Source organism: Phaethon lepturus, unplaced genomic scaffold (genome assembly GCF_000687285.1).
Source record: "Phaethon lepturus isolate BGI_N335 unplaced genomic scaffold, ASM68728v1 scaffold15500, whole genome shotgun sequence".
Taxonomy (NCBI): Eukaryota; Metazoa; Chordata; class Aves; order Phaethontiformes; family Phaethontidae; genus Phaethon; species Phaethon lepturus.
The window spans coordinates 36,384-61,171 of NW_010511341.1; the positions used below are offsets into that span (position 1 = coordinate 36,384).

General features: G+C 37.7%; 1 protein-coding gene across 1 annotated transcript in view; it reads right to left on the reverse strand.

Moving 5' to 3' along the window:
- Positions 1–15,486, reverse strand: part of SUCO (SUN domain containing ossification factor) — a 27,752-nt gene extending 12,266 nt beyond the window's left edge. The window contains exons 1-11 of the mRNA XM_010283697.1: positions 15,350–15,486; positions 11,919–12,059; positions 11,588–11,738; positions 9,714–9,834; positions 9,360–9,484; positions 8,812–8,879; positions 8,065–8,172; positions 6,840–6,945; positions 4,632–4,687; positions 3,517–3,608; positions 2,693–2,758 (exon numbers count right to left, since the gene is read on the reverse strand). Coding sequence (XP_010281999.1) covers positions 2,693–2,758; positions 3,517–3,608; positions 4,632–4,687; positions 6,840–6,945; positions 8,065–8,172; positions 8,812–8,879; positions 9,360–9,484; positions 9,714–9,834; positions 11,588–11,738; positions 11,919–12,059; positions 15,350–15,486 — 1,171 coding nt within the window. The remainder of the gene's footprint in view (positions 1–2,692; positions 2,759–3,516; positions 3,609–4,631; positions 4,688–6,839; positions 6,946–8,064; positions 8,173–8,811; positions 8,880–9,359; positions 9,485–9,713; positions 9,835–11,587; positions 11,739–11,918; positions 12,060–15,349) is intronic.
- Between the last annotated feature and the right edge of the window lie 9,302 nt (positions 15,487–24,788).

A 24,788-nucleotide genomic window follows, 5' to 3' on the forward strand; every position in this document is an offset into this window, starting at 1 on the left:
AGCACCTTACTGTAAATGCTCAAAAGTTGCCCCAATTTTGCCCCTTTCTCCCCCACCCACCAACATACAACTGTATTTAATATTGTAAAGTTATTAATGTGATATATGACAGGCATTTCAGTAGTAAGACAAATTTCTTAAGACTCCAGGAAGCTCCGTTCAGAACCTTGATTCTGCCTTTCCTCCAAAACAGGTCAGAAAATACATTCCTGAATTACATTTTTATCTGGGCCTGGATCCTTTGAAGAGTCATGATAATCAAGAGACATTAAACCTGAAGAATGAATGGTTTCTTATTATTGATGGAGAAGCAGATAAAGAGGGAGAATTAAGAGCTGGTATAGAAGCCTGCCAGTCGAGGAGAATAGCAGGAGTAAGAAGTGCAGGACCCGGCACTTGGCCTTTGAGGTTTAATAAGGCCAAGTGCCAGGTCCTGCACTTTCGTCACAACAACCCCATACAACGCTACAGGCTTGGGGAGGAGTGGATGGAGAGCTGCCCAGCAGAAAAGAACCTGGGGGTGCTGGCTGACAGCCAGCTGAACATGAGCCAGCAGTGTGCCCAGGTGGCCAGGAAGGCCAACAGCATCCTGGCCTGTATCAGAAATAGTGTGGCCAGCAGGAGTAGGCAAGTGATTGCACCTCTGTACTTGGCACTGGTTAGGCCACACCTCAAATACTGTGTTCGGTTTCGGGACCCTCACTACAAGGATTGTTGAGGTGCTGGAGCGTGTCCAGAGAAGGGCAACAAAGCTGGTGAGGGGTCTGGAGGACAAGTCTGATGAGGAGCGGCTGAGGGCACTGTGGTTGTTTAGTCTGGAGAAGAGGAGGCTGAGGGGAGACCTTATCGCTCTCTACAACTACCTGAAAGGGGGCTGTGGTGCAGTCGGTGTTGGTCTCTTCTCCCAAGTAACTAGCGATGGGACAAGAGGAAATGGTCTCAGGTTGTGCCAAGGTGGTTTAGACTGGATATTAGGAAAAATTTCTTTACTGAGATGGTGATCAAGCATTGGAATAGGATGCCCAGGGAGGTGGAGTCACCACCTCTGGAAGTATTCAAACAACGTGTGGATGTGGCGCTTCAGGACATAGTTTAGTGGGCACGGTGGTGTTGGGTTGATGGTTGGACTTGATGATATTAAAGGTCTTTTCCAACCTTAATGATTCTGTGATTCTGTGAAGAACAGTGAGCTTTCCTCACAGGTTAGACTAGCAGAAGACTTAAATACTTCTTACAAGATCAAATGTCTGGAGATGCCCACTATCTCCTCCTCAGAGGTCCTTCTTCCTTGCTGTGTATCAGTCTAAGACAAACGATGCAAAATGGAAGTCCATCTCATTTGTCCAAGCACGCACATATAAAAAACTCACCGCAAAAAAAAATGACACCCACAAACTCAGTATTCCTTCAAAAAACGGAACACTGACTACCCTGCCAGAGTTGAAAGGTCTCAATAACAAGATCCACCAGCTAGAAACAAGTAACGATCACTGCAATGTTTCAGTGCTCAGTTGTCTTTCTAAAGCACTATCAGTAATAGTTGTTTCAAGTCTTTTTATCATAGCTGTAGTACTCTAAAAGAACAGTAGGAAAGTCACTGCAGTTTTCAGACAGCAAACAAAAAAAATGCTTGCAACACCACACTTGCAGATAGAACATGTGTGAATACATACATGTGTATGTACATATTCACATATGGGAATATGCCTCATCAAGACAGCTTGACAATTTGAAAGTCACAGGTAAGAGATAAGCAGTGTCAGGGAGGACGATACTGCTTGCTCTCATCTGTGAGAGCCTAACATTTAAAAATAAACTGCTTTTTCTACTATCTATTTTCCCTTTGAAAACTGCCGTGAGGTGTGCAATATTCCTAGCCATAACCTTTTTGTTCTTAAGGGTCAAGTAAGTTCTAGGAAATAGGAGCAAAGAACTCCACAGCTCTGATCCACTATGGGATGAAAGGAAAGCCTCAGCCCAATCAGCATTCATTCCGAGTGCAAATCTACACTACAATAACAAACCTTCATTAACTGGGACAGAAGGAAGAGTGGTACAGTGTAACAGCTCTTTAGAAGTTGTGTGGCAGCTGCTACTATCCTAAATAATTCAGCAGTTAAGAATACCATTAAAACTGAATATTCAAGTATTCTTAGCCAAACAAACCCCACACCTGGAGGTTTTTCAATGGAAAAAATGAAAAGAGACAATCAAGAACCATTAGTTCTCTCAAAAAATTATACAGCTCTTACGAAGAATGTAGAAGCTACAATATTTACATAAAGCCTTCTCAGAAAGTGTTCTCCATCCCCTCCTTTTGAGCTGTACAAAGTAAATATTTATATTACCTCCTATAAACAAAGCACCTTAATTCCAAATTCTGAATAATTAATCAGTACTAAAGTGCCATAGAACCTTATTTGCAGCCCTATGTAACATCCGTATTTTAAATGCTCAGGATCCTTAAGTATAGAAAGCAAAGTTTCCAAAAACTAGAGATCTGGAATAAGAATGATACCCCAACTTCAACTTGTTACTGCTTATTCCTATGCAATTAAATAGGAATCACAATAAATTGTTTCAGCAGAAAAATAAGAAAATCATAGCTGCTGCATGACAAAATGTCATTCTACTTTCAAGTAGCTCATTTTGTTTCAGCACAACAATAATTTCTCTAATAAATCATACTCACTTGTAGCAGAACCAAGGAGATTTTTGGAAGATTTTTCTTCCCCTGTATTGTAATCCAATAGATAATCTATGTATAAAAGAAGAACACTTATGACTATCAAAATTAAATGTGCCATGAGCAAAGAAATTAAACCCCAAGATTTACCATGTCATTCAACTATGTCAGTTTGACACTGTGAAAATAAAACAGCAGAAATAGAGTTAAAGGTTAGAGATTACACACCGAAACATCAAGCTCCAAGCAATGAGAAATCCAAAAGCAAGAAACCCAAAGAGATTCAGGGTTCAAGCTTCAGTTTCTCCAGGGTTCATGACATAAATGCAGCAAACAGCTCACTGAGCTTTGTATAGGGTTTTCCCCCCTCCTCCTCATGAGAGCTGGAGGTAGGTGTTTTCACATTTTTTATTTAAACACAGAGTCTGCAAGCCAAAATAAGCACCTTCCCAATTGCTTGCAGCATTGATCATACAAATAATATCAGGAAACAGGCTATGGACACTAAGAATAAAGTTGTTTCCTGTAAGCTGCTTTGATTATTTTAGTTATCCTTTACTACTGTCAGCACGTGAAGACATTAATGCCCAACCTGCCAAGTGAGATAGAGATTTATTACTAGCATCTTAAAGTAACCCTCCAAATAGTTACAACACATTGTTTAAAACTTAAAAGGATTATTGGATAAGCCCAGAAATGCTGAAATACCGTCAACAAGACTAAGAGTAAATTTAGCAGTCAAATCACTTAGCATATGCAGGAAACGACGAGTCACCAGACTAGCACAAGACACATTTGCATGGCTAAAGACACAGTAATTATTTGCTTACCATAATCTTCATCATAGAGTTCTTGTCGTTCAGACTGATACTGAGAATCAGCTATCTCTTCATACTCTTCAACCATGCTAGTACCAAATACCCTATGAACAAAGTTTAAAAAAAAAAAAGTAGTGTTAGTCTACTAATCATGTAATTACTTGACATAATTGAAAATGAGATAAGCAATAGTAACATTATGCAGTATGTAGCAAATTAGATAAGCAATAGTTGCCTTCCATTAACCAAGATCAAGCAGCAGGTGTGCTTATTTTCTCAAAAGTTGTATCCACAAAGTCTATTGCATGCTTGCACATGCTGCACCAAAACAAGATCCTGTTTTTAATTCCAATAATTCCAAAGAGACTTCTCCTCCTTTTTAACTTGAACTCATACCTAGACTTCCTTGTCTTAAGCTCTCCATAAGCTCTTACACCTCCTCTTCAGCTTCACTTTTGACTAACTTTAGGAGTGTCTATTCATGACTACCTCACTTTGCATGCTATATTCTCTTTCACCTGCTCTGCCAAAAATCAAATCTATCTAATCCAATTTAAAGCAGTCTCGTCAACTGAATATATGGTTTGGCTTACAACATTTGAGTTTCCAGGTTCAAATCCTTACATAGCTTTGACAGGAGAATTGAAACTGTTATTTAGGAGCAGTACAGAGGATGATTATTCTCTGAACCACACACACACACACACAGAGAGTTGTTCTGATTCAGACATCCCAAGCATTACTAACTGTATGTACCTAGGGTGCCATGCTACACAGCAGCTTCTCAAAAGCATTCATCACACCTGCTCTTTTTAGTTCACCACTTGTTCATTGTTTTGCTTGGTCAGCCTTGAAATGCTCACATCCTCCTGTAAAGCTGCTCATGCTCCTGTTTCCTAACACATATATACCACCACCCCACACCACCCCCACAAATATAAACTATTCTTACATACTGAAGAATCAAATCAAAAGATTCAAACCTTCTTTAAACAGCTGTGAAGCATGCTGTGAAGCATTTCCAAATAACTTAAATAAGCCGAAAACTAGAATTTGTTGCCCAACTATTATTAAAACACACTAATCCTCACTGCAAGGAAGACAAAGCAAAACACTTAAAATATTACCTTATAAGACTTAAAGGACAAAAATGTTCTGATCCAAAGTGTGATATCAGCTCCACCTAAAGAATAAAAGGTACTTAAATTAAAACTCCAAAGACCCACAGAGTCAAAGAGTTCATTTAACATACACATCCAACCTTGAAATGCCAAGTTTTATTTACTCAAGGGATTTGTAGATTGCCCATAACAGAAAAGACTGAAAGACTTGTTCTTGCCATGCATTAAAGTGCTGAGTCGTGGCAGAGAACACCCCAAGCCCCATGCATTCATCATTCCAAAAGAAGAGGTTGCTAACCTTTATGTACTTGATGAACATCTGAAGCGAGAGAACGGAAAAGAAAAAAAAAAAGATGTCAGTACAAAGGCAGAACACATGCCACAGGCAACTACAGAATTTTTTTGTTTTTAATTCAGTACTATAAATGCCTAAGACAAGTTATGAAGGATAAAGTTGCAATACTACTTCATCTGCCTTAGGTAGCAAGATTTCATTTAGCCCACATACCTTGCAGATAGAAGGTAACATGCAACAAGTTTTTTATTAATGAATTTAACGAGTTAATTTTTCTAGACAGCATGATTGCAGACAGAATACTGAAGTGTGTTAAATTTACTAAGTGTATTTTTTCCCCTTAAAGAGCACAGATTACAGAAAGTGACTTAAAAGGAAAAAACCCTTCATAGCATGCATTCCATGTACTGCTGCTGCTTCAAGTTCAATATAACATGCTTCAATTTCTAGAAATACTACTGGAAGAAAATGTATAGAGCATCTGATGATACATTTCGAAGCTTCAATCATTGGTGTATTTCTAGTGAGAACTTGACTACACACTGATATTTAATCTAAATTAATTTGCAAGTCTAGAATGCATTTATTAAACCACTATGTAGACACTACCAATGAAGGACTGTAATAATCTGCAAGTGAGATCAAAGTAACTATTCCCATAAAAGCACTCTTACAAAAAAAAAGTCCACTATTTTTGATACAAGTTCATTAAGCCACTTCAGATATCAAGCTTCTTGAAAAAATTTTTGGACTCTTCTTCTGTAGACTAGGCACACTTAGAACTTGCTTACTTTTTGCTATAAAGTAAAAATATTACAAGAACAATTCAAGACAGAACACTGTATCTGCCAAGGGATTAAATGCTAAAGCATCTAGCGTAATTCTGGAACTTCAGTGACAAGCAAGATTCCAGCTACCTTAAGACATTCATTCAGCCAGAAAGCAGAATCAATAATAAATGAAATCTTTATCCTGTGACTCACGCAAAATTTTTTTCTAAAAGTTAGGTAACTATCATTCACAGCTACTTCTTCGTGAAAGCATAAATTGTAATTCAGTAGCACAAATCAAATTTTTTTTTTTTTTTGCAAGCACCATAACAGGAAGATAACACATCACTGGAGAGGACCTAAAAAGTCTGTATTTTACTTGAATTTAAGCCTCCACTACATCCCAATATTTTCACAAAAGCTTTTATCCCAATCCAAGTACCATATTATGAGGTTTGGTTTTTTTGAGTCTCTTGAGTAAAGATAGCTTGCTGCAAGTTATTTTGAAGGCAGAGAGATCATGGCAAGTGCTCCAGTAGCAGTAAGCCTATAATAATTTCCATGAGTCACAGTTATGACTGAATAAATGCAAAACTGCATGTCGAGTCTGAGAACCAGAATTCAAATGCTTACTCTTTCAGAGTCACTTAAAACTGTACAGCAGTATACAGCACAAAAGTATCAAGAAGTATGCATATTCTAATCTGTGCTCCAGGGAGTGCGCATGCATATATATATATATATATACACACACACACACGTACACACAAAGCCAGAACAGCCAAGGGACAAAATAGGTTGATACTTCTAATCTTATATTCAGGAGACAGTTGGTTAAGTCAAATAGAATAGAACGCTGTCTGGATTCTTCTTAATTCAGATAGCAACTAAGTACGTACTTGGACACGAGGTAATAGGTGCTTCCCAAGATGCTCTCAGTTACCATTATGAGGAAGGTAATATACTTGTGATTGTGTGACAAGGGTTTAGTATATGGCCAATCACACTAGGGCCACTAACGAAACTAGTGCAATTAATGGTAAAGCATGCTTTGATAACATGTGTCTCTGGATGCTCTGTTATACAGGGTAAGCCCAGCAAACCCTTCCTGCGCTGAGAAGTATGAATGCTTTTGTAGTGTTAAGTTACCTTAACATATTTTGCATACATCTGTTCATCCAGAGGAAAGCTTTGGACATTTCTCTCATCTCTGGCATGGAAAGTGCCTAATTTAATCCATTTGTTTGTTGGATACCTAGAAAAGAAACAATGGAGTCAGCCAATGAAATGCAAAAACCTACTGTTTACAGACATTTGCTGAAGTTCCCCAAAATGTCTTTTCACAAAAGAGTTATTTTTTTTTTTTATTTGCAAGCAGCAGCAATGTGGGTTTTTTTATGGAAAGAAGAGTTGCAAAATAAGGCTAGTCCAAGCACAAAAGCTCAGCAGTACCTCTCCACAAACTTAAAAACAGAGTGCAAGCCCTTGAAGGATGAAACCCTATACTTGATTCAATTACTGAAATTCAACTAGCCTACAGTAAAGTTTCGGGAACTGAAAAAGTCACCTCAAGTGAACACTGAAGAACATGACACACAAGTGACAGGCTGTAAATATTATTGTAAGCAAGCAGCAAAAAACTGTGAGCAAAGTGGAGTTAGAAATAAGCAATAGATTAAATGTGGAAAATCAGAATCCACACGCTTCCGAGCGCTGAAGAAAGTGAGGTTTTTCCTGATAGACTGTGCAAATGTCTCCTCCTTCACATACCAGAATAATCTCCTCACTCTCAAAAGTACTAGGGGTACAACATTGCCTAAAATACAATAGTCACCCTTTAATCAGCTGTTCGGCCAACCAATAGTATTCTTACCCCTTCCACTTCCTCAATAATGGTTTGGGGTTTTTTTAAAGTTTGGGGGTTTTTTGGACAGAGTTCAACACTGAAGACAGTTTCAGCCAAGTGAAAATAGTCTGAATGACCTCCAAGGGAGGAGACAGCCCACAACCCCCGTGTCATTTTGTTAAGGAATGTTCTTTTTATGATCTGCCATCCACTACCCAGCAACTGCATAATTTCTGCTGCTTCATTGCTACATTTCAAGAAAGTTTTCCTTTTCATTTAAGGTTGCAAAGAAAAAAAAAATACAGGAAGCATGGAAAGAACATAAACCATGTCTTCTAGGACCCCACAGTTGCTTTTCCATGGAAAAAAAATGCTAGTAACTTATAATATATACAAAGAAAATCCATGTAATTTCACAATGAATTACACTTTGCACAATAACAGGCATACAGAGATCGTATTTTATGAAGCCATCCATTTAATAATTATTTCATTTTTCATTCAGGAGGGCAGGTTTTGTTGACATACCTGTCACTAATAGACACCAGAAAGTCTTTAGGAGTGGAAGAGAATAATTCATGATTTGCAATGTCAAGCTGCTTTACTTGGACCGGTTCACAGAGCTCAATAACAAACCTTGAAGACAAAAAGGAAATTATTTTTAAAAAGCACTTTTCCTTCTACAATTACAATCTTCAGTCCTTTAACTTGTTACTGCATCCTTCACTGGATATAAGAGAACACAAAAATGCTGTACGATAAGGAAGCATCACTCGTTGCTCCCTTCAAAATCACTAGTGACATTTACCTGCATATCTAGCTTAGTAACTCTAGATAGCCCCTGTAGCTACAAAAGCTTCATCCATCTTGTACTCAAAGGCAAAAAGTCACAGAATTAAAAAATAAGGATAGCAAACATCATTTAAACCACACCTGAAATACCAGTTAGTATGCAGGACACATGATTGGTATTTACCACAATTACCTGACAGCTGGGGAAAGAAACCAAAATCTTTACTTGAACACTCAGCGCTTTCTCTTCTGCAAGATTGTAATTATCTACAAATGTATCTACAAATACTACAGTCAATAAAGCCATCCCTTTAAACAGATTTCCATGTGGGACACAATAAAGTGTCCACCACTAAACCCATCAAAGTTACTTAACACACACATTTCGGGCAGAGACATACCAAGGTCATGTCAGTCCCACAAGATACACACAGTCACATTGTGATGGAGAACTGTAACAACTCGCAAATCTCAGAAACCTACCAGATCTTAGTACTGCAAGGATTTAGCATATAAAGGTCCATGTTTTCCATCAAAATAGCTGAAGTGCTCTGCGTAAAGAAGAGGATGAGTATTTTAAATTGTATGATAGATACTAATGCAGCACCAAGGGTGTTTCCCCTCTCTCCAAAAATAAGTTTGATATTAGTTACATAGACTAACACAGCAAGATTCACAATATTCTAGGCAAGGTCATATACAGAAGACAGTATGCCATACTACTTTTGGGCAATCACAGATTATTTACGACGGCGAGTTATTTAATAAAACTTTGTTGAATTTCTGCAATGAGTAGACTCTGTTCCTCCTTCCAAATTAACTTACAGACAAACTATAGCAATCCCGCTTAAAACAAGAGACAGATAGTTTAAGTTCCATTTTTCTAAATAAAAAAATCACAATAAACTCAAACACAAAAATAAAAGATTACTTTGGAAATCAGTGTTCAGTGTTAAATAAGTGTACTTTGTACTACCACTTGCCTAAGAGCAAACTGAAATAATACACACTAACAGTTAGTGAATGCTTACCTTCGCCTCCGGATTCGCTGCCAGAATTTTGGCGCCACACTCTACAGAGGCATAGTTATTTCTATTTTTCTGGACCTTTTTTGTGGAATGCTGCCCACCAACAGCAGAAGGGTGCATTGACTGACCTAGGAACAAGAAAATATTGCTACTATAACCAACCATACAAACAGTATTTTCACTTTCAGGGAACTTCTAAATCACTGCTTTTATACAATAAATGCTATCAATTATGTAGTTCTAGTAGAAAAATGAAGTTCCAGGCTGCATTCCAAATTCAGACAGTTTCATTATTCAAATTTGAGACAAGATGAAAGTTGTCTGTATTTAGAGCAAACAAACAAATCCTGAACTCACTCTTTTCTTTCTCCACTTCCATGACCTTCTTCTTCCATTCATCAAATGTTGGAATGTCTCCAGGGTCCTTTGGAGTTATCACTGATGTAGGGTCAATTTCTCCTGTTTTCTTATAGTCTTTCTGCAAAAGAGAATGCCACCAATTGTGAATATTTTTCAGTACTGACAATGAAAACAAATATGAACCTGAATGCTTAAAAAAAGCATGCTATCATCAAGTCAATAGTAGGTACATCATTTGAACCTATGTTAAAAAACTTAGTGCCAACCTCTGCTCACAAGCCAGAAAAAACACGTGATGATTTCCTCCCAGAATTACAGATTCTTTCACTGAGATGCTGGTAATTTTTGTGGCTAAACATTTTAAGTAAAACATAAGCATTCTGTCTCATAAAACATCTGCTTTTTCCTTAAGACTTTTGCTTTTCCTCCTACGGAAAAAAGGTTTCCCTGTAGCAGAAATCCTTTGTACAAACACATTTCCAGCACACCACCAGATGTGTGAAAAACTTTTGCTACATTTTTCACAGGTATAAGTTATTTTGTAGACAACGTATTGCAGGTAGTCCAGAATGACTGCTTTGTAGGTTGACATTTTCTCTGCACTTAAAGCAGGAATTATTTCACATATAGTTCTATAGCTAAAAGCCCTCAAAAGAGAGCCAAACTCACATCTGGACAAAAGTGACAACAGAATTCTTCACATGACCACACTGCAACAGAACTTTAGATGTGGTGTACCCAAAAACACATCCCCACATATATTTAGAAATGAGAAAAACCCCTGTATCCTCTTCTCCGAAGAAAGTGCAGGATATAAGATCCTCCTTGGACTATGACAAAAGTGGTAAGTCAAAAAACTGACGGAGTAAACAATACCAAATCATGCTCTTGCTTAACTATGACACCAGGCCAACACCATAATTATTTAAATTGCAGTCTTTAAAGCGTTAAGTTAAATAAAGAAAATCTTGGCTTTTTATTTTTTTTTAGTAATGGTTTACACCAATTTGTTTGTAGTAAGTTCTTCATAAGACTCTTCCTGACTGCATGTAATTATTTTAAGGCATACTGTACTCTGTTCAATAATCTTGGGGAAAACGTCTTAACTTTAAGAGAGGGTTATCCAAGTTATTAGTGACAGTTTAAATGTGACCCTAAAATAGCAAAAAATGGTACTGCCATGGCCTTGGTCATTCTTTACCTATTTAAAAAACGTAAGCTTTAAGAAGTGTCTCACAGTAAGAACATGAAAGCAGTCATACAGTTAAGTATAAATGACCTGTCTAGGTAAGTATGCCACTTTAACAGTGACCAAGATACCTAGGAAAGAATAAAAACACATCAAACATTTTGCATTTCTTCCCACTGTCATCTTTGCCTCTAGCCATCTGCTTGCTACTCAAGAACTTCTTGACTCAGTCAAGATTCAACCCTCAGACTTCTCTTCTACAAGCCTACCTGCGCTGTGCAACTCAAGCCCTCTTTTTTTTTTTTTAAACCCATGAAAAAAATTCAGCATCCACAGCATCCTACAAGAAGTCCCAGCTTAACTATCTGTTACATGAAGAACATTTCTTCTGGATTTTGCCCCAGTTTCATGTAATTTCCCTAAGTCTTGTATTTGAAAAGACTTAGCTCAGAAAAACCCTTCTGTGCCAATGGATCAACCTTGCTGCCCTTTCTTCCAGTTTATTGTACCCTTGTTGAGATGGCAGTATCAGAACCGCACACAGCGCTCAAAAATGTGAGGGCTGTGTATTTATACAGTGGCAATCAGAAAAGTGATGAATACCACTCATCTTTAACAATGATGACAACCTAACAGAGAGCACTTGGCTCCTGTGTGGACTGAGTGGATCAGTACTGCTTACCTCCCTTTTTAAGTTCTCTGAGGCATTCAGAGCAGATTTTTGCTCATCTGCCCCTTTTTCAGCTGCTGAAACTTTCGACTCAAACTCAGACTTTGTCTTCTTCCCCTTGCCATGTGAAGATGATATGTTCTCTATATGTTGACCTGCAAGGCTGAAAGTTTTAAGAGTATTAGGACCTATAAAGTGATTGCATTTTCAGCCATACGCAATATTAAACACACACACAAATATGTAGATAAGCACGTACATGCAAATATTTGTTGCAAGGCCAGGACAGAAAAGAACAATTACCTTTAAATTATTCAGACTCAGAACCTACTTCAATACTCACCTTTCAGGTGGACTGACAAAAGAGGAAGGCTCACTCTGAGGGTCAGCCTCAAGTGTCCCACCAATATCACAGTCAGGTTCTGACTGCTCAGCTTCACTAGAGCTGACTACAGGGATATCAGCACGGGAATTTTCTATTGCACTGAAGGGAAAGAAATAACATGCTTTTTTTACCCTTCTGATAACACAAGTAACCCTGCTAATCAACCACATAACTGAAGATATTTGAAAGTTTTTTTAAAAAGCAACAATCTCACAGAAATAATTAAGAAAAGAGCAATGAAGTATGCTATACTTGTGGAACTGCATTCTCAGCTGTACCTATGCAAGAATGGAATTTCCTTTTCCAGACTGTTTGTCTCAAAGGAACACAAAGCTAGCTTATCTCCCAGAACTCTCATCTAACATCTTACCAAACACTGCAACAGATAATTTTTCCCATCATCACTACAAATTAAGAACAGCTTCAGAGTTACCTGGCTGACAGCAAATTTTCCCTTTCAACAAAGGAATCAAACACAAGACTGAGTCCATCACTAAAAGCTCCTAACGTTCCCAAGTCAAAAGGGCAGCAGTCAGAACCGAACTTGGCTAGAACTAAAGGAGAAAAGGGGTGGCATAACTATATGTAGTAGCGCCAGCCAGACTTCATTTCCACTACTTTTTTTTTTTTGATAGTGTAATAAAATGAGGTAACCCAGTAGACCATTATCCAAGCTGCATCAGACTGAACTAGCTAATCTGCCCACTGCTTTACTTCCTCTCTCCCAGAAAGGCTGAACACACTGTAACACACAAATCCTAATGCAAAAACTGAAACGAAAGCCTCTCAATATGCTCTTTAGGAATGATGGAATGGGTGGGGAGGAGAAGATGGGCAAATAACAACTTTCACTTGATAATTTCTGTTCTCTCTGCAGCAGTACAGGGATGACTTCCAAACTGACCTAGACGGTTATAAACCAGATCTAAGTAAAAGCTTTATTCTGCCTCTAAATTTCAACATAAGCTTTCTTCAGTGTCAGCAGCAAACTAGGTTAATCCAAATTCATGATACAGAGCTACCAAAACACAAACAGCACATCAGCAACTTAAAAAGGGATCTTTTTGGTCCTCTGACTGCTACAATTATCAACAGAAGCAGCTGCAACAAACCCAGGGAGCCAATTTTAGTACCTTTCATATGATAAAGTTTACCATATTAAACAAAAAGCTCATAGGTATTCAAGACTTTTTGCTATGTAGCAAAATGTAACAAATGCTAGGAATACAAGAATTTATTAACTACAAACAGGGAGTAGTTTCTCTGAACACCCCAAAACGCACACACCTGAGATGCACACAGTATAGCTCTGCATGTAACACTAATGACTGAAGTAAGGTTGACCACTACACTTAAAATTAAAGAGGACCACATACTCTTATCTCAGTGGATAGATGACAGTATGAATAATTATCCACTGAATAAAATATGTGACAAGTATGAACTTAAAAATACCCTGATATCAGGGTGTACCTGACTGGCCTCAAGGAACTAATTTTGGCAGAAGGTGAGTAGCACAAGCCTAAAAGCTGTAGTGCTCGTCTCTTTTGGGTACTTTCATTTGTTAGGAGCTTTTCCTTATTCTTTAAAGTGCATTACCAAGCTCATTTTGCATGACAACTGTCTTTACTTGCAGTCAGAGCAGGAACCCAGATGATTTTTCAAGAAGTTTTCCCCAGATTAGTTCTGAATAGAAAAGCTACAGTCAGTGCTGTCCTAAAAAAAGATCCATTACAAACTAAAAATTGCTTGGAATAAAATTACTTGCAGAATATTTTGAATAAGAGATCCTGCTGGAATATCAGACCAGTAACACCTAAGGGAGATGGACCTTGTCTGATGGGAACCAGCATCTAAAACAGGAAAAATGCTGTCTAAACATAATAAATGCAACTGAGTCTTTTTAACGATTTTGTTTAACTACGGAGTTGGACCACAGCTGTTTTGGATATTAGAATTAATCTGTACAAAAAGGAGACCACCTATTACTATTTAACGCTAAAGTGAAGTTTGAAATAATGTATAAACATGTATCTCCTACTCATTCTACCCTTTCTTCCTGTAAATGGTACTAGTGTCAGAACACTATTGCCAAGCAGTAATGTATCAGGTACTCCAAAACAAGTTTGCATTTTCATTTGTTTCATAGTTCAAGTCTGCAGAGTTCATCACTCTACTATTCCCCAGCTATGACAGCAAGATTGTTTTCAATAATTACAAGATACCAAGCTGAATGTTCAAAACAACATAACATCCTGAATCTCCTTCTAAGACTTGACAACAATAGGACTTACAACACATTACACAAAAAAATCAGTACAGTAGTCAACAAAAGCTATAAAAAGCAGCACGGTGAAATTACATTCCTGTTTTGCTTTATAAAAGTGCAAATTTAGGAAACTTATCTTTCAAAGACTTAAAGACACTTAGGAAGTACCAAAAGGTGCTTAAGCATTAGCCCTAGCAGACTATGCAAGATCATTCAGCAGATAAGAATTCCAGATCTTTCCTATGGTAAAGAAACTAAATTTGGTAAACCAGAAAAACTGGACTCTTAAAAAACCCAAAGCACCAAGGAAAAGTCTACTTCATTCTTAATGTGTTGAAGTTTTATCTACCGAAATATTAGATCTTTATCAGCAGACAGTCACAAGACTATATTCCCCTTAGCACACATTAAAAAGCCCAGGAGAATTTTGTGAAAGTACCAAGAAGTATACCCACATGAATTTCCATACTACAGTTCACATCTGATAGCACAGCATTCCACAAAAGAACAGAAAAAAAATTAAGCACATCAACTCTCGAGGACTGCCTGCAGCACAGGTAGCTCTGCAACACACTAAGTACCAGAATTACAAACTGTCTTGGTTGCGTTTATACTAAAATTTGCTATTTCATCAAAAGTTCCTTAATATCAGAACTTATTTAAGACTGCTGTGTTGTAAGTCCTGGAATAAAATTCTGCAAAGCTCTTCCTTAACTGAAAGCAGAGGCCATCACTGAAGCAGCCTTGATGCTTGTTATCACAGATGTGAAAGCACATTTGTGAAGAGAAGGAACCCTAATGGTGAAGTCCTGAGGGCTTTTATAATACACATTACCTAGCACATACACGACATGGATTTTTTTCTGTCAAAGCAGCAGCTTAGAAACTGATAATGGCAACAGTATGACACTTCAAGCAAGAACACAACTTTTAATCCATGCACTGAGTAAATGATGACATATTCCATTAGCACTGACACCATAAAGCAAAAGTACAGCAAAAGAATCGTGTGTAGCAGTCTAGTCTTATCCCTACTAAATCTAAAGAGATAACCCTTTTAACAACATCAGAGTACGTGACATTCTCTCAAAGATCAAAACAATAAAATAAAAAAGCTTACTCGGGCTGCGAGACTGGAGGTATCTCTGAGGTAGGTGAACTGGAAATGTTTTCAGTGCTTGCAACTACGCTAGACGAAGCTTCATTTAAATCTACTGATGGTGGAGTCTCAACTTCAGGCTGGCTTGCTTCACTCATTTCTGTCGGCTGTGAAAACATTACAGATGAACATATGTTTTTCAAAACTTGACTAGAAAAAGCATTCATACAGTAACATCTAGTATGGAGTTTTAAAAGTTCAGTAGTTCAGATTTCTGTCATCAATTAACCTGAAAACCAGACAAGACAGTTAAGAAATAAATTCTCTTTATTCATAAATCTAGGTGGTGTTCAGTGCTACTTCGGGATATTGGCAACACTTCCATTAGTCTGCAATACTAGTGTAAAAATATTAATTGGAGAAGGCATGTTCTTCCATGCTTCCTCAACCATGCATTTCTATAAAGAGGCAGCCACAAGAAAACAAGCTTGACTATTTCAGCAACTGAAATAAATGGTTCTATTTGCACGCTCTACTACAATAAAATTTGTATTTGCTCTTTTCATCCTAAGCTTAATTTTGGGGAAGGCATTCAATTTTATGACTCCAGTGGAGGTCTGAAATGATTAAGAAGTCTATTCCATGTTGTAACTGGACAAAGAGATAAACAGCTTATCACTTCAGAGAGTCTAGTAGTCTTAGTTTTATTTATTCTAGGTCTTCAGTTTCTGTAAGCCCTTGCACAGCATAATCAAAATAAGGCTTTCTAAATCTGGAAGAGTACATAACCACTGAAACAGGTCTGATTAACTCCTGCAGCAACAGAAAATACTACAACAGCCTCTTGTCAATAGCTGGATTACTCAGAGTCATCTAACTGAACATGAAGAGGTCTGGAATGTTTTACTATAGAATTACATATCTAAACCATGCAATATATATTCAGAAGTATGTCTTATGTATGTCTTATAATCTACAAAACAAAAATATATCACATAATTCATCTTTAACAGTGGGCTTCGTAACATTTAACACCGAGCACTGATTTAATGGTATTAAAGGCACAGACAAAATGGAAACAGGGTTGCGTTTCAGTTAACAAAGGAAATTAGACTGACAGAAGCCACAAAAGATCAAAGTTAAAATGGACTACTACAATCACTAAGTCTGATAGATATAAAATATTTCAGTGAGAAGGTTTTTTATATTTCATTTCTAAAGAGACATCCATACCTATAACATACAATTTTATCTTGGAAAGATTTATTTAGTTAGGACCTACAAATATTAAATTACTCATTATCATTTATGCACATGGGAAACACAAGATCTGTTAGCTCACATGTTTTCTCCTTCATTGGAAACATGAGTCTGACAGCAACCCTGACTGCAAGCAAAATGCGATTAGATGGTTACTAGGAGCTTTAGATAACCACAATGAAAGACACTGAAATCCAAGAAGCATTTGAAGAGTGTATGGAGATAGTGAATGAAATAAAAGTCTTGCCTGCTCAGATTTTGTAAAGTCATCAAGTAGCTCTTCTGTAGAGTAACTCCGTGTACTTGAGTCTGCGTGCTCAGACTCCAGTCTGGGACCAGCCTTTTCCCCCTAATATATTAAAACAACAGTAAGTATGCAGTAACACAGGCCTTCTATTCTCATAAGAGGAGTTACCTTTGGTACAGACTGAATAATACTACCTTTACAACCACCAAAATATCAACAAGTTAAGCTACTTGAATCTTCAGAGCCACTACCCATGTATGTTTAAAAACTCATCTGCACAAAGACTACCGCAAGTTAATTAGCATTCTCTTAAATTGTTCAGTTTGTGTGCTAAGGAGAGTTAATCGTTCTGCTGTGACTTCCCATGTTGACAAATCCTCTCTATCTCCCTGCTGCCCAAAATAGGAAGGGGAAAAAAATAAATCCTAAGATGACTTGCAACAGACAACCATTAAAAAAAAAGTAACACTTGGCACATTTCAGTTATTAGCAGTCTTATCAGCAGAACCAGAATAATTTCACAAGCCTGCTGTAACCTTTTAAAACAACTTTCTCTTTTACAACTAAATATTTACAATCAAGTGCAGTGAATTCACAAAGTAAAAAAGAATACACACTTAAGGGGAAAAAGGTTTTAAAACCACCAGACTGTAGAATTAACTTGCCACTCAAACTCTTTTTTTTTTTTTTTTTGAAGTTGTGACTACAACATATGCAAGTTATGTTTGAGCAATACTTTAAAACATGGCAAGAAGTCTAGTAGAAATTTATAAACCCCTTGTTTTTTAAGGGCTATCTAAAATCCTGTGGTCAAATACTGGAAGTGCTGGTGTTCGGATCCAAAATGGGCTGCTATGCTATCCAACGAAGATTACATGATCATATTAATTTGAGAGAGTTAAGGCATACACTGGAAGAGCAGGAAGTACAAATTTGAGCAGGCAAATCTTAAAGACAACAGCTAAGAAACATTTTTCCCCAAATATTATTAGCTCACATCCTAGTCCCTAAGATTAAATAGCATCAATGCCTTGAACAGACAACTGATCTAAGGAAAACTGATCAAGGGCTGCAGGACTGCTCTTTGAGCATGACAGCTCCAGTAGCCTAGTTAGGAATAATAGACAAATGCTTAAGGTTCCTCATACACCCAAAAGATTTTTCTTTAATGAGTAAAAAGTACAGTATAATGTATGAGCTTTCACATCTTTGGGTTTGAGTTCAGGAATCTGCTTACCAATGCAGCCATGTTAATAGAATGAGGGGAAAAAGGTTGCAAAAAAGTAGGAAAACACACACCAGTGGCTCCCCAGTCTCAAAGCTTACTTGATCTTTCCAGTTTTATTACATCAGCCATTAAACTCGAGCAGGACTTTTTTCAGGTAGCCAGAAGAATAGGACTGAATGCTTTTTGGTAACACAAGCTGGCAAAAAATACAGCTACCCTAGATGTTGAAATGCTTAGGAAACCTACAATATTTAAAGTATTTTTTTCTGGTCAGGCAGCTCTCCACTTAAGTCAAATAGAGTCAACACACATTCTCCAGGTTTGATGTGGCAGATAAAAGCTTTCTTGGAATGGGGACCATGATTAGCACTGCTACTAATTGATGGTGGAAATGGGAAGACCAATAACATCAATACTACCCACCACAGGACTGATTCTTTACATGTGTAAGCAAATAAATGAAATTACCATGACTTTCTGATATGACTCAACAGCTTGGGAACTCACTATGAGATTTCAATATGCAGAAATTTGTAATGAGTTAATCAGGGCGGGACGATTACACTCAATTTAACCTAAAGTGCTGAGTAATGCAAATAAGAAAGGGACAGAATCTTATTAGCATCTCATATGTATTTTAGCTTTGTTAATTTTTATTAAACTGGAGGAAAACAACATGATAAATGCTGACTTTTAATAAAATGATTAATCTTAAATCTTCTATTTACAATAGCAATCATTTGTACACTGGGTTTTTAACACAACACAGATGCAACAGGCATACCATGGCCTAGACTTATCCAGGCCTCACCTCTTACCGTGGTCTCTACAGAGCTGCATACTGTCCCTGATGACCACTTCTTCTAACATCTGGCACCCAAATGAGAAAAAAAAACCCCTAAGCCACCATTACTAGCTTTACTATTTGTCACCCCCGCCCCCCCAAAAAACTGTCCAGCTGTATTGTCACATAACTGCCACAATCTTGAAGGAAAACAAAAACTTGCAAAGATAACATAATGGTTTGCAGAACAACTAAGTACATTAAACATTCTGGCCAAGAAGAGTCTATGAAACGAAGTGTATGAATTGTTTTTTATTTAATATCAAGTCAGATCGAGAAGCTAATTGACACAATTTATTCAGCATACCTTTTCCTGGACATTTTCATCATCATTTGCCAGGGCACAAGCATCACTTGAAGCATATTGCACTGCCGATGAAAGACTGTCTTTACAAAAGACGTGCCAAATAGGAAGCCTATTAAAAAAAAGTCAAAGCATTGATTTAAAATGAATAAATGATATTTTAAAGTTCCTCTCAGCATTGTCTCCCTCAACCTTTTTTCATTTTTCCCATGAGATGCCTAAAAAATAAGTACACACATGTACAGTTCATAGACACTCATTTATCAAAACTATTGGGGGACTTTACTTCAAGAAATCAGTAACAGAAAACACACTACAAATTTACCACTTCCAAAAGACAAAAGTATCAGCAAAACAGTTATTGGAGTGATACCACATCACAAAGTGGAACCTGACACAAATTAGTCAAGTTAGTGCAAGTTAAAAAGAATTTGAATCAACCAAGTTCTTCATCATATAGTAATGGGATATCTTTAGCAATGATTATAACTAAGCAAAAACTAAAGCCACAGATTAAAAAAACAAAGCTCCTTATTTCCCTGTACAGATCATACCTGAGAAAATTCCGTACAGTCAGCATCAAGCATATTTAAGAGAATTAGAGAAAGTACATTAAACAAAAGGCCCGTGCAAAAACCAATGAAAACGAAGAGACTAATGGCAAACCAGGTGTTGGCTTTAGCTACAACCTCCATAGAGATTTTTGTTGTACTTTTCAGTTCTGCCTCTCAGTAGAAAAGGATTTTTTTTTTCCTGTAGAAAAGCAGCCAACATCTGTACAAACACTTGCACCAGAACAGCATCTTTTGTTGCTTATAGTGCATGGCCCCTTCACATCCTAAATAACATCCGTACAGCAAACCATTAGGCTTGCAGGCCCAAAGGCCAAAGATTTTCATGTAGACTTTGAATAAGTCCAGCAAAATGCTATGCAAATTGAGCTTTTACATCACTCTGCACCCCGATAAAAGGGCCACTGCCGCCTCCTCCTAAGAGGAGACAGGTCCATAGCAGATCTTCAAGCGTAAAAGAAATCTGGATACAGTAACCTTCAGACATAAGTTTTGAAAACTAAAACATACCCTTAACAGTCAGTTATAATAGCAAGTATATTAGTGGGTCAGGATTCGCTTATACAACTGGGATCAGTCTAGTGTTTAGAATTTGAATTACCACCTGTCTTAAAAACTTGAAGATCACCTTTATTGGAAGGTATACGCAGTGCAGATTCCTCCACCAAGGAGGAACCCATGCTGCAATAAACCACAGTCAAGTACTACATTTTAAAAACAGTTTAATGCATATATATATATGTACACATATACATGTATACATACACAGGGAGCTCTACTGCAGGCAATCACAAAATCAAACTTTTGTTGTACAGCTATAAACCTATTGCTCCTCTTCCACTTGCATGAATGGTAAGGGTTAGCAAGGCACCAGCCACTCTAGATCCAGGTCTCCTACCACCAGAAGAAAGCAGACAAGGAACTTGTGGGATCTGACATACTATTCTGGGGATGGGCAAATAAGGTGTCCCAGGTCTGCCTCAGCCCCACTGCACCTCAGTAATTCACCTCATCTTTGAGGTAACTGCTTTCCTCTAAACTAAATGGTAGCTCTCAAGTCAAGCAGAAGCAGCTACAGTTACTGGAAACTAAAGGACTGAATATAAGGGTATGAAAACATTTATAACCACATACTGTAGCAGGTACAAAGTCTCACATTTCAGTTAAGTGGAAAATGAGGTGCATGCATTCTCACACATCTTAAATTCCCATCCCATCATGTAGTTACTTGTTTATATTAAGTTTTCCATCCTTCTGTCTTATCCTAAGCACAGGATGTACATTTAAGGGACAGAATGAAATGTTAACAGACTTTTATGGTCTTACTTCCTAGCTCTCACTTGGAAAAATTAGTTATGCAAATACTTTATTTATTTTTTCTGAAAAGTGGTTTCAATCATTTCATGGATAAATTTTCTCATGCATGTAATTCCAGTACCTCTGGTCTCCCCTTCCAGCTATGATGACTACCTGGTTCTTCATAAAAATACAAGAGAAAGATCAAAAATTATACAGAACACACTGTAGCTCATTCCACCCCTTTATTATACATGCACACAAGTATGTTGTTTCCTATTTTGCTTACACTAAGCAGAGATCTTCAGTGAGCTTCAAAAAGCAACATTAAGTCCCTTAGTGTAGAAAAGGAAAGATATCATTGGCTGTGAATCAACATTTTAAAACACAAGGTATATTTTCACAACTGCATTAATAACTACTTTAGAATTTGTACTCATGAAAAGCACTTAACACAAAAGGCATACATTTCCTTGTCTGAATATACTGGTATTTTTAATGCAACAAATCATGCTTTATTAGAGCATGAATGCAGCTTTCAGAAGATCACTTTGACAGCTCATAGGTTTAAGCAATTCCGACGTAATCTGTGTCCAATAACAGATTTGTTTATTTTCACAAATTCTTCTCAGTCTACTCCCCATCTCAAACATGATGCCTCAAGTCTCCCAAGAGCCCTCTAAGCAAGGGAGGGGACGGAGAATTCATTTTGTGTATGTATGCATGCATGCACCCACAGGAAAACCTGAGCCTTACTGCAACAGAGGATGCTGCTGCCATCAAGCTCTGACAGAGCATTAGGGACACAAATCAACAGAATGCATGGCCACGTGAGACCAGCCATTCTGTAAGAAGTCAAATTAATCACCTTATCAGGATGACTGCTACTCTTTTTTTCCCCTCTATCCTTCAGCATTCTGCATATTCATTCAACAGGCTTCTTTAGCCACAGGCTGATAAATGATACAGCCCGTAATAAAAAAAATTGCCAAATGGCATAGCACCTCTGTTAAACATTTCTTTATATGCAGAAAGACAACAAGCATGAAAACCTAAGTGTTAATTTAGTGAGCAGAATTCCTCTGGAGTTTACTAAATTTGCACAGTATATCCAGGGAAATCACAGCAGCTACTGCATCTGGATATGTTAATACATCCTTCCCTGATTCATGACAGAAGAGTAGTAGTTTAACGCTGACCTCGAAGCAAGCAGATCTAACATGCAAATAGTACTGGAGATTCGTTACTAGATATACTGTCACAGGTACAAGGTGTATCTTCAGATGATGTAACAGTGTAGAAATACTTCAAGAGATTGTTCCAAACACATAACCAACAGCTAGTGACTTACATGGATACAGAAGTTTAACAGTTACGTTTTTGCCAAGTATGACTCAAAATAGCAGACACTATTAAATCTCATAATGAACAAAGAAACTTACGCACAAGTCTTAGTAGCATCATTAATGTAGTTCAAAAGCTATTTTCTCTAATACACCATGAATTTTTCAGCTTGATATGCACAAACCCAAAAGCAAAAGCTGCAAGCCCAGACACCGGGGTAGTGGGGAAGAAGGGGAGAATATTTACTCTTTACAGGGCAGGCACATACTGTGGCTCTCTACAGAAGCAGAAAGCTTGCTCACCCTTACCTGAACGGTACGGTACACTTATGCCTGTACAAATTGGCTATGGTCTACTGATGGCTGTTAGGCTTTTGAAAAGGAACGGACTGAAATTCAAAAGCGCAGGTGGTTTTGAAGTTGCAGCATAGGTTTCATGTGAAAGACCATCCAGTCCTAATTCAGCTCAAACTCCTTAAGTAATTGTGAAGGAGGCTGCAGAAGACTATCAGAGATAGTGAAGCTATTGGTAACTGTTTTCACAAGCATAAAAGTCAAGTAGAAAGTAAACTGGTAAGAAAAATTAATCATACAAGTTACAGCTGAAAAAAAATCCAAATTAGCAAAATCTAAAGGTAACAGCAGATTTTCCACAACTTGATCTTCCCAGAGAAAAACAGTCTAAGTTTTCCTTTCCAAAAACGTAATATGAAAATGCTGACACTCACACAAGATTCAGTTCAAACACATCTGTGCTCTAAATGATTCAAGAGTTTTCTTAAATTCTCCCCAAACAAGACCTATTTCTGGACACCAGAGTAAAGCAGTTCAAAACAGTTTACAGTTGACACCTGTGAGACAGAGTTAATTTTAAGCAGAGGGCAAATAAAAGGAAGCCATCACCAGTGTATGAATGACCAAGCCCTCCTTGAATCGTCCAGGAACAGGACGATCACTGACATTTTCCGTACCTCTCAGAGGGCTGTGTTACCAGCAGGTGCAGATGCGCCGATGACCAAGAGCTAGGAGAGAGAACGAAAATATCTGTTTTCTCTACTGAAAATATTCATAGGATCAGTTCAGAATACGCCAGTGCAAGAGAAGGCGGGTGGGTTTTGAACCTACCCTCTCTGTGAGCAGATAGCCAGCAGAGCAGGCCTATAAATAGGAAGATGCACCTATTTGTTGCTTGAAGCTTACCTTCTTGATTACAGAATAATTTATTTTGGATTACTTCGGTAAAAAATGAGAGAAGTTGTGAAAGGGTGAGGAAGGCAGGAAAGTATCATTTGCTTGAACAAATCCTATAGGTTTGTGACTGCTATGACTAGCCTAACTGTCAAAGAGAAAGAAGGCTCTGTAAGAACAAGGGGCTCAGCAGATCCACAACCAGACTCTTGAGTCAGCAGTAACCTGCCTTCCAGCCACTGGTAATGCAGCAAAAGGAGGGAATCCTCACCCTCTCCCCACTAACTTAGTGGCACCCATCTTTCTCTCAGAACAGTTCAGCAAGAGGGATTTGCATTTAAAAGGGCCCACAGAACGAAGTAAGTCTCTCAGAAAATGAAGACTGGGCTTTTAGGACAGCAACATTATTTCAACCAGTCAGAGGAGTAGCTATTCGCAAGGCACTGACTGCTTTAGCACAATCTCCCCAGACACAACACTCATTTCTGCATGTAAAGTGGAAATAACTGTTGATAAATGTAATGAAGAACTGTTAATCTTCCTTAATGCTAGTTAAAAAAAACCACAAAACACACACCACTCATGTAAAAGCCATTTATTACTACAGAAGAGTAGCATGCATTACTAATTTTAAAAGTTATGATGGATCTTTAAGAAAGAAAAAAGCCAAAGACTAAGATCTACAGATCTAGACTAAGCAAGGATGCTGCCAGCAAGGTACTGATACTATCTCATCTCCTACCACTAACTTGACTCCTGTGCTTAAAAAAAACAAACTGAAATTGGTTTGGTTTTTTTGCAAATCTTTTACCAATCCATTGTATTCCGCAATTAATTTAGATTTTTAATACCTTACCCACTCTTTGCAAAGAATGTGCTTTCCAAACTGTCTACTAACTGGAATGCGACACAAAAAAGACAGCTACTTCATTTATTCAGAGGAGCCCAACACAAAGATACTTCTGACAATACTGAATTTCGTAGCTTCAGACAATGACATTCCAACCATCAGTTTAAAATACTGTTTTCAGCATTTTAAATGCATTAGCGTGCAAAAACTGCAAAAGGTCACAGTTGCAGCACATACTTTATCAGATTTACTGCCTGAAGAGGTAGTCCTGCCTTCCACCGCCAACCACACATTTCTCGACACCTCTGACCTCATCTTGAGATTGTGG